Here is an 11336-nt window from a genome sequence, read left to right on the forward strand (position 1 = left end):
ATTGGGGCGCAACGGTATATATGTCAGAAGAACCCATTCAAATAGCCGCCACGCCTGATCGAGAAATAGCCATCTTTAAATACAGAGGACAACCCTATGAGAAGCAGTTCGTAATTAGAGATTCAGACGATCTACATAACATAATAGTTGCCTTGGAGAAAACAATCAATAGATTTGAAGAACTTTCCCATTAAGAAAAAATGTCGGACACTTCGTCATCCTCAGATGATGAACTTTATCCCATCGATTTATCCACAAAATTTAGACCTGAACAATATTTCAAGATAGATAAAATATCTAATCGAAAATCTAGAAAATATAAATGTATTACAACAGAATATAATGTTAAATTCCGTAACTTAGAAGAACTAAAATTAACCAAAATTCATGATCAACTTTCCCAAATATTAACATCTCTTATAAACCAAATCACGCAAAATAATGAAGAGTATAACTTAATTAGATTCGCCATAAGCTCCGACGCGTTAGAGAACCCTGTAAATTTAAGATTTATGGCGATAAATGAGTTAACTCCTGATCGATTACTCTCTAGTATCGAAAAGGTGGCTCAGTCCAAACGTAGTCTTTTATTAGAGGGTTCTCTAAAAATTGATGTTATTCTTTTAAAATGCAATGTTCCAATGACAGGTAGAAAAGCGGTGCATAATCGAACTATAGCTGAACTGGATAAATATATTGACCAAGGTTATGCTTACATACCTATTAGAAATAATGATACTCTATGCGTTTCTAGAGCCTTAGCCGTGGGTAAAAGTCTAGCTGATCGAACTTATTTAAAATCAATAGGAAAGCTAAACGAGTTTAATCAATGGAGGTTCCGATTATTAAGAAATGTAGACCACCCTTCCCAAAAAACCGCGGCTTTAGAGTTACACGCATTAGCCGAACTCCCGGAGGGTCCTGTAGATTTATTGGGTGTTCAAAAGTTTCAAAATGCCCTGTCAGATTACCAGATTGTAATTTTTTCCGCGGAAGAGAAGTTTGAGAAAATATTTATAGGTCCTCACAAGGAAAAAAAAATTTTCCTCCTCAAAGTTGGGAATCATATGCATGTTGTACGGTCTTATACCTCAATGTTCGCGGCTAGGGCTTATTGTCAATACTGTTTAACCCTATTTTACGGTCCGGAAGAAAAATCTAGTCATTCTTGTTCGGAAACGGCTATGTGTTACCGCTGTCAAACAACTGAGGCTTATCACGAAAAAGACGAGTATAAACTCATAAGATGCGAGGAGTGTAATAGATATTTAAAGGGAACCGAATGTTTTAATAACCATAAGGGAAACGGAACATGTGATTCTTTGAAACGATGCGGAAATTGCGCTCGCGAAATAAAACCAAATCATAAGTGTGATCTAACTTGTAAAAATTGCAAAATTACGCATGAAAAAAATCATTGTTGGGTAATGCCCCTAGATATTGATTATCCTCCTGTTCGTCTTCTATACTTCGATTGTGAAACTATCCCTTTAAATAATGAACACACTCCCGTACTCTTGGTTTCCGCTGCGCAAGAATCCGTTGATTCAAAAGAATTTACCATTCGTGTCTTTAGGGGCTTTGATTGTATAAAGGATTTTATAGACTATCTTTTCCAATGTGAGACAAGCTCTATTAAAAAGGGAAATAAGAAAGTAAAGGTTGCGCGAATGTTGTTTTCCGATGTAATCTGCTGCGCTCATAACGGGGCAGGGTTCGATTTTTTCTTTATATTGAAAGAAATACTTAGAAGGAATATAGTTCCTGAGCCTATCTTCAACGGTTCAAAAATCATGGCACTCTTCTTAAATAATCTAAAGATCAAGTTCATTGACAGCTACCGATTTATTAGCGTCCCCTTAAGGAAATTTCCCTCTACATTCGATCTCGGGGAAGAAAAAAAAGACTATTTCCCGCATCTGTTCCATAATGAAAAAACGTTAGACTATGTAGGCCCTATACCCGAGATACATCAATTTGAGCCCGATAATTTTAAAGAAAAGGAGCACGCGGATTTTATGAAATGGTATTCGGAAAGAAAGGATAAACCCTATAATCTGAGACAGGAGCTTGAAACATACGCTATTCAAGATGTTAAGGTCCTACAATTAGGAATGGAAAAATTTAGAGAGTTATTTAGGAATGTCTCCGGGGTCGACGTGCTTAACGAAGGTGGTATTACCATAGCGGGAACAGTAACTAATATTTTCCTTCACAAACATCTTGAAAAATACACACTAGGTGTCGTACCTGCAAAGGGTTTTCGTGGAAATTTTAGTATCGGAGCCTTAAAGTGTATAGCGTTGGAAGAAAAATTACGCGGGGTAAAATTTCAAACTGCCTTGTCATTGGAAGGGGAAAAAAGGGTGTCAAACTATTTAATAGACGGATATTGTAAAAATCCTGAAATTGTTTTAAACTATAACGGATGCATCTATCACGGATGTGTAAAACACACAAAACATTACGAGTACAATCCTATAGTTAAAGATCTAAACAGAAATGTCTACGAAAGAACTCTAGATAGGGAAAATTATCTAAAAAAGATTTTACCGAACGCCGAACACCTCAATATTTGGGAATGCGAGTTCAATGAGAGATTACGAGATGATCCTGACGCTAAACTCTATTGTGACAGTTTAAAATTTAAACAACCAATTGGATCCAGGAGTGCCTTGTACGGGGGAAGAAGCGAGTGTATATGTCTGTATTATAAGGCAAAACCGAGCGAGTCTATTCAATACCTAGATATCTGCTCGCTCTTTCCTTACGTATGTAAATGGGGCGTATTTCCTAAAGGTCATCCTGAAATTATTACGAAAGACTTCAACTTTGAACCTAATTTCTATTTCGGTCTTATTTCTTGTCGAGTATTAGCGCCTGAAAATCTATTTTTGCCTGTCCTTCCAATTAAAACTAAAAAGAAACTTTTCTTTGCTTTGTGTTTAAAATGCGTTGAAACTGAACAATCAGTCTGTACACATAATTCGGAAGAAAGATCCTTCTGTGGTTGTTGGCCAAGTCCCGAGGTATATCTAGCAGTTAAAAATGGATATAAGATTCTAGAGTTTTTTGAAGTCCAACATTACAAAGATAAGTTTGACAGAAAAGAAAATACCGGTTTATTTGACACGTTCATTGATTGTTACCTTAAAATTAAACAATCTAGTTCAGGTTGGCCTTCGGGAATAGAAAGCGAAGAGCAAAAAGAAGCGTATTTAAAATCAATTTATGACCGAGAAGGAATAGTTATTAATAAAGAAGAGATAGTGGACAACCCCACTCTCCGCGCCATTAGTAAATTATGTCTAAATTCGCTTTGGGGAAAAATGGGTTATAATACGGATAAGAGAAAAAATGTATACATTGACTCTTACGCTGGATTAGTTCAGATAATAACTGATGAAACGAAAGAACTGTTAGACCTGAAACCGGTAAACGATAAAATCTGTTTAGTCAGTTATAAACTAAAAAAAGAATACGCTCCTACCTACTACAAAGGAAGTCCCACGATAGCTTCCTTTGTTAGTTCATTAGGACGTATCGAGTTGTATAATACGATAAGTAAAATGGGTAAGAGGTTACTTTATTGTGACACTGATTCATGTATAGTTGTAACAAAGGAAGGGGAATATCTACCACCCTTATCTAGTAATCTAGGGTGTTGGACGGATGAGTTAAAGGGTGAGACGATTCTCGAATTTGTCTCGACAGGGCCTAAGTCGTACGCTTACCGTACCACAGACGGTAAATCTGTTATTAAAATGAAAGGTATTACCCTTAACAGAAGAAATGAAGAAATCATTAACTTTGATTCGATTAAAAGTGTTTTATATAGTCCCTCGAAAACTTTGTCGGTCACCGTTCCATTTAATGTTGTAAGACGTAAAGAAACAGCTACACTTTTATTAGGCAATCTAAAGAAAACCTTTGGATATAGTTTCAATAAACGTAGAGTCTTAGAGGATTACACAACACTTCCTTACGGATATTTAAATCATCAAGACCCGTCTGCCACGTCAAATGAGAAAACGGACCACTAAACATCGGGTCACGTTTTCCCACCTTGTTAAAGTGAGAGTGATACCGTACGAAGATCGAGTCAACTACGAGTTCATAGACGATATTAGAGAACGTTTTAAAAATGGAGAACGGGTTAGAGTATCGCCTCCGCTTAGAAACACCGATGACCATTTTACTGGCTGGTCCAAGCAGCTCGGGGAAAACAACGTGGGTAATAAATTTACTCAAATATAAAGACATTATCATGGACAAACCTCCTGATAGAATAGTCTATTGCTATAGCGTTTATCAGGACATTTTTGATGAACTGAAACTCTTTTTACCTATTGAATTCCACGAAGGACTAATTCCTAATGATTCTGATTTTTTTGATAAACGAATAAATAATCTTTTAATCCTAGACGATCTAGCTAACACCTGTACCAAACAGGAGTTTATAAGTAATCTTTTTTGTGTCGGGAGTCATCATTTATCTTTAAGCATCGTGCTGCTGTCTCAAAATGTCTTTAACCCAGGTAAATATTCTAGAAATATATCATTGAACTGTTCTTATATCGTTATGTTTAAAAATCCTAGGGATAATAACCAGGTTCGCTATTTAAGTCGTCAGCTTTTTCCTACAGACACCAAACGCCTAACGGAAGCGTACGAAGAGTGTACCGAAAAAGCGTATTCTTATATCTTAATAGATCTAAAACAAAGTACCGATAATAGTTTAAGACTTAGGTCCAATATATTCCCTAATGAAGGACCGATGGTAATCTACGTTAGAAAATAATAATCCATAAAATATAAATCTCAATTTATTTAACCTCATTTCGAGACATGCCTTTACCCGTGTCGGTTAGGAATCAATTACCCTTTTTAAATCTCTTGCGTAAAAGCGGTGTGAAACAAAGAAAACTTTTAATATCAAAGTGTACGCGACCCCAATTGGATTGTATAAGCGGTATTTGTTATAATTTGAAGAACGGAGGTATTCCATTGAATCGACATAAAAAGAAAAGACTTCAACGTTACAAAAACGTTATAAGGTATTTATCCAAGAGAGGTTTAAGCGACAAAAAGAGGCGACAGGTGTTAATTAAACAGGTAGGAGGATTCTGGCCGGCGTTGCTTGCAATGTTAATACCGACAATAGCTTCGGTCTTTACTAGATAATGAAAAAGTGCGTTTTACTACCAGCGGCTTTACTGACGGACAATCAAAAGGAAGTTAACAGTTTAGACAACGCCATTAAAGAGGTACTGAGAAAACCTGGTTCTGCCGAGGAAAAATTGAAGGAGTACCTTTTAACTCTTCAGAAATATTTATCTTTAAAGAGTTTAGCGGAGCCACCAAGCGTTACTATCTTGCCACCTACAACGAGTTCGTCTTTTCCAGCACCCGGAGTGTCGAGTAAAATACAGCCTCTAAGTCCTTCATCCTCGTCTTGGATTCCTCCATCGTGGCCTACCCCTATCCAGAATATACCTATTAATATCTCTACCCCCTCCCAAATTGTCCCTACTAATGTCGCTACCCCTCCCCAAAGTATCCCTTTTAATATCTCCTCGAGTCTGACTACCCCACAGCCTATAATGAGTAGTACAGCAATGGGTCAAACACCGGCGATATCGTTTACTACGCCAGCGTCTCTCTCTCGAACGACCAGTATGCCAATTTTAACACCCATGGGACCCGTGGTACCGAAACAGTCCGGGACGTCTCAAACGCCGAGTATGCCAGTTTTAACACCCATGGTACCGAATCAGCCCGTGACGTCTCAACAGGCCTTATCAACGAAGGGCGCTTCTGGTTCAAAGTTCCGGAAACTTAACCCTAACGATGAGACTTCGCCGAAAAAAAGACTCGCGAAAATTCCATCTACGAAATCAAAACCGTACCCTACACAAGCCAAAATAAAAAAAGATCGCGAAGCTAGTTTGAAAGAACTTCAAAAGCCCGAATCTAAGATCGAATGGGTAACTTATAGAAAGGCAAAAAAATAACCTTAATAATGATTATTACATTAAAAGCATCTAACTCATTATATTGAAAAACACGTATCTGATTATATAAAAGCATGTATTTGAGTATATAAAAAAGCTTGTATCTGATTATATATAAAAGCATGATAATTACAATTTATATAAAAGCATGATAATTACAATTTATATAAAAAATTATAATCGAATAATAAATATTTTTATTCTCGCATTCAATACAAGTGTATCTGATTATTAAACATTACAACTTTAATATTTTATTGGTTACATTTTTCATATCTATGTCTTAACAAGTGAAGGCAGATATTCCATAAAGATAAGGCGTCGTTAATTTCCGTTTTATTTTCATACATTTTCAGAACTCTATGAAACGAATTTCCTAGACATCTTTGAATAAGGAAGAATATACAATGAGGTCCGCAACAAAGGGAGAACATATCTTGAATTAATTTATCGTTATAGATCCATCTGGACGCGTATTTGGCCAGGTTAATTTTATACGTATCCGGGCTCTGCCCGTAGCTGCAGAAAAAATTACCTTCATTGTTTTCAACGTAAATGGCTACCCAATGAAGTCCAGGATCCTCGGCTCTCTCCGTGTTCAGAACAAAACAAAATTTCTTCTTTCTAGGTTTCCTGGGAAGCATGTCTCTAGGAAAAGTACCTAGGTAGTAGGGTTTTGTCCTCTGGTCGCATGATAATATTTGATTTATTTGTAACGTATTCATATCACTTTAGATAATTCGTATTCGTAAAACGTTCCTTTAATTATCTCGTTATTTTTGTCTTTAACGACGTATACTGGAGGATTACGGTATAAAACCTTATCAATAATAAAGATCTCTTTTGTAAAGTAGCCTTTATATCCCTTTGAAAAGGTTTTTTCAAATTTACTCAACCTTACTAAATCACCTTCTTTTAGCTTTGGTTTTGTCCCAGGTTTAATGGTACCGAAAAGACGGTACCACACCTTATGCTCATTTTGTAGATTAACATTGACTGGCGCGATACCAGTTGAGCGGTGTATCGAGTGATTGTAAGCCTTAACTATTTTTGGTAACGCACTCAGATAGCTACGAGTATCAGCGCTAGTTATGAATTTGTGTATTTTCTCTTGAACCGTTCTGTTAAATCTCTCGCAGATCGCAATTTTTTTATTACCGTAAGCTACGTAGTGGTGAATACCTTTCTCTTTAAAATATTGCTGAACTGGTTTAGCTAAAAATTCAGAGCCAGCGTCCGTATTTATATTCGTGGGTACAACATCTTTATGTATTATTTTAAAAGCTCTTATAACTTCCGCGGAAGTCTTGTTTTTAATAGGTATAACGTAGGCGTATTTACTCAAAACATCTATATTACTTAACAAATATTTCATACCCTTGTTGTATCTGGAAAGTTTATCTAAAACTATTAAATCAGCCTGATGAGTCTCATCCATAGATGTCACTGTAATTTTATTGCGAGGAAACTTTAATCGACGATAACGATGAATAGTATAAGTGGGTTGTTTTAATAGAAAACTCTCAACTTCTTTCCTCGAAGACTGAGGAACTCCTTTCGTTAATTTATCCAATCCGGAAAAAGAGGAGGGATTTTCGGGGTCGTAGTACGCGTTTGAGAGAGACATTTTTTCTAAACAAGATCGAAAATGATATCTGATAATATAACGTAGTTGTAGGGTATTATATAAGAGGGAGAGATATAATTTTCTGGAATATTTTCTAAATAAGGAAAAAAAAATTGATATATAACGTAGGTATAGGAAACGCAACAATAAGAGTAATTTATATTTTATTCGGTTACTTAAAAATTAACAATACATTGTTTTTAGACCGACAAAATTTCCAAGAATATATTTTAAATAGATACGTCATTAAACACTGGATCATTTAGGACATTAGCTTCGGTAGTGGTTGTTCTCTGGCGAATATCTCCTGGTCCCTTGGCACCGTTTATCGAGTAATTTCGATATTAAATTCATTTTGCTCTTCTCCGAGGTAACGCATTCCAACGATTTCAAATCCTCTCGGAATATTTTCAGACGCCTTAGAGTAATCCATGACCCAATACACGCGAGATAAGAGTGACATATATTTTAACCGTACATTAGTTCAGTTTTTAGACCGACAAAGTTTCCGAGAATATCGTTAAATAAAATTGAGACGTCGTCTTCGTAATCTCCGTATTCCTCGACAAAGGATTCTAGAATTCTTTCGTAGTTAAGCAACGGAATAGCTCTAATTAGGTTTTTCTCCACTCTCTCGCTCCAATTAGTATCCGTGGGTAAACAAGTGATATCGTGGGCGATTTCGTTGTGACAGCTGATATTTTCGCACGAATCAGTGAAATTAAATAAAATATTGGTCAAACTGTCCAAGATAATTTTCTTCATTATTTCTCTGGCCTCTTCTTTTCGCTTTAATTCGCTACCAATAACATTTTTCAAGTTCTTTAACCTTAACCAACTGTCTTTATTTAATGAAAATCCTTTCGATGTTGAGAATAGAATATTATATCTATTATTCGATCCTCTAATATATTGACGAATATCAACTATTTTTCCTCTCTGACATACGAAGCATTCTAGCTTAACTCTCTGAGTACCGTCAACTAACCAAGTCAGAAATCGTCCCGTTATTCCGTTAAAGAAAGCGTCAATATCCGCTTCGAAAGTCCATATACTATTCCAAATACAACTGTCGAAAGACGCTTCGGTTTTAGTATCGAGTCGTTTGACATTGAAGACGGGAAGAATTCCGCTTCCAACGTAAATGTTTTGCTTCTCCGATAGGTAGTGTACTTGATTCATCTCTAACCGGTTATGAGAGAATGCTTCTTAAATCAGAGGTTATATAGAGCCTTTTTACTCGGGATTAAATAACACCGAGCGATCCCTAGTTATCATGATAGAATTTTCAAATTCGGAATAAATTATGCACGTGACATTGTGTGGTAAATTGTTTTTAAATTTCATATTGATACGTAGATTTCCTTGTCGGGGCAAAGAAAGATGACTAGCCCCCGCATTTTCATCCGGGCTTAAATCTAGGCAATACAAAGCGTAACCTTTTTTGTACTCTTCGTACGTGATAAAATTTCCCTTGTTTTTTCTGTATGTGTTTAGAGAGGTGAATAACGACATGTACTCTCGAGTGTATAGATTGTTTTCGTAATCAGGCGTAAAGGCTTCCGAAGGATAGGTATCGGTACCGACGTTGACGGATAGGTAATTAAGATCAAAGGTTTCAAAATTAAAGGGGTTTAAAGAATGATTACCATTAAAGGCCGAGGTTCGAACTAGACCTATGATTACTCTTTGAGGTATTTTACCTAAGAAGACGTTTTCTCGATTAACGTCGTTCATTCCAGCTGGAATTGAAAAGGTTTTCACGACTGTTTGATTCAAAGGATAGATGGCGCTGGTTTGCTCTAATACCGTAGCGTGGGCTAACATTATTTCGGGATTTATTTTTAGTCTTTTAACGTACAATGAGGCATTATCGATAACCACTTTATATTTCTTATCAGCGGCTTCTTTCGATATTACGCAAAACTCTGGTTTGGATCGAATAAGCCTAAATCTAACGTCTACATTATTCAATAGGAAACGATTTAAGCGACAAATATCAACGTGTAACGGGGCGTATAAATCTATCGTACTCGATACCTTGGCTCTCTCGGCTCTTCTTAATATCCCATTGGTAGTAAGATTTTTATTGGCTGCCACCCAGGCGGTATCGGGATCGATCGGATTATCCTTATAATACAACCCTAGATTTAGTTGGCTTTCTTTAGCATCTATACCGTAATTTAATAAATTCTCGAGATAAGCGATATAAGGGGCTCCTTGGTTAGGGGACTGAACGCTCGTGTTTCCTAAAAAGACGTCTATTTGGGAAAAGAGGGCGGCGTGTAAAAGATTAACCGGAGCTACTTTGGTTTCAGCGGCTGGTACTTCGGTGCCGTCCAAATGAAGCACCCTGACCTTCAGCCTTAACCTAGTTTTAGAAAGGTCGACATAATGTTCGCTCGTGCCAGGGACAAAAAATTCCAAAGGTCCACTATCCGTTACGGAACTTAAAGGTTGATAACTTTCGTCGCTACTAGTTATAATATTAGCGTTCAAAGGGGGTGTCGCGAATAGGTCTAATTCCCCCATCATCCCTTCGAATTGGGCCATCTTGTTTTATGATAAAAAATCGGCCTTTGATCTACTTTTCTTCTTGCGTATCTTCTGACGTTTCCGTCGAATACCAGACCCGTACTGAGAATTAGCCAGACTATCACCCGCTTTATGAATTAAATTTGAGCCGGCTATTTTTAGATTCCTTTTGAACGCTCTCTTGGGTTCTTCTCCAGCGCTTAAATCTTGAATAAACCTACCACCAAGTCCTAAAGCTTCTTTACCCACGCTCTTAGCTATCGGTTTCGCTAGAGGAGTTAACATTCTCATCAAAGCTCTAAAAATTCCGCCCAACCCAAATCCCTTTTGCACTAATACACCTGGTGGAGATCCGAGGAACTGTTCCTGATAGTAGGACACGTACCTATTAGGTCGAGACATGTCGTCTAAAGTGAATTTTGATAATGATGCGATCCGATATAAAGGATATAGGAGCGTCGGCTTCGTCTCTAATATCAATTTTGATAGTTTCAATTTCGTTGGATCTTATAGGATAATAGTCTATAGTATCGTATGTGATAATTTTCTCCGACGTATCGTTTTTAGTGGGAATGACGCGTAGAAGAGGTTTGAAACCAGAGCCTATAAACTGGGGTATATCAGATCAGTGTAAACGTATAAATATTGACTGACTAAATCCGGTTTGAAGTTGGCGTTTGCAGACCCTAATAGACGATTAGTTTGGTCACCGAATCCTAACATAGAACCTAATTTGTTACGAACGCCTCTAAAAAGCACGGTGCACTCCTTATCAGTCGTTATTCGAACGGTACCGTTATCGTTTAATGAGAAATTAAACCGAGATTGATGAGCTTCGGGTATCGCTCTATTCATAGCTTCCAATAGGGCGTCGACGCTATAGGGTCCCTCAGGAATCTTTACCGTTACCATACGATTTTGAAGTTTTAAAGTTTTTTTCAATTTTATCTCGATATAATTATTGGTGTAGTTTATCGTAATATTTCTAGCTTGTTGAGACAATGGAATGGGACAAATGTATTCCCCAGTAATGTACTCGTCCGTTTCGAATCCTAAAACCTGAGCCAGAGGGCCAGGAGCTAGCCTGGCCTGGTGACCGGCATCGACTGATAATTTAACTCTCTTGATAGGAGGCCCAGTCGGGACTGACATATCTATAA

The 11336-nt window shown here is 37.1% G+C and overlaps 2 protein-coding genes across 2 annotated transcripts; both read left to right on the forward strand.

Moving 5' to 3' along the window:
- The first annotated feature begins 200 nt into the window (after positions 1–200).
- On the forward strand, positions 201–4043 carry LOC149656824 (uncharacterized). Its single transcript, XM_089844643.1, has one exon. It carries the CDS (start codon positions 201–203, stop codon positions 4041–4043), a length of 3843 nt encoding a protein of 1280 aa, XP_089700769.1.
- A 1140-nt stretch (positions 4044–5183) lies between these two features.
- On the forward strand, positions 5184–6030 carry LOC149656825 (uncharacterized). The gene is made up of 2 exons (XM_089844644.1): positions 5184–5267; positions 5346–6030. Exons 1-2 carry the CDS (start codon positions 5184–5186, stop codon positions 6012–6014), a joined length of 753 nt encoding a protein of 250 aa, XP_089700770.1. The 3' UTR covers positions 6015–6030.
- The last annotated feature ends 5306 nt before the right edge of the window (positions 6031–11336 follow it).

The sequence above is a fragment of the Phalangium opilio genome, unplaced genomic scaffold, assembly GCF_054372755.1.
Source record: "Phalangium opilio isolate 3A_F unplaced genomic scaffold, DU_Popi_V2 ptg000077l_1, whole genome shotgun sequence".
Taxonomy (NCBI): Eukaryota; Metazoa; Arthropoda; class Arachnida; order Opiliones; family Phalangiidae; genus Phalangium; species Phalangium opilio.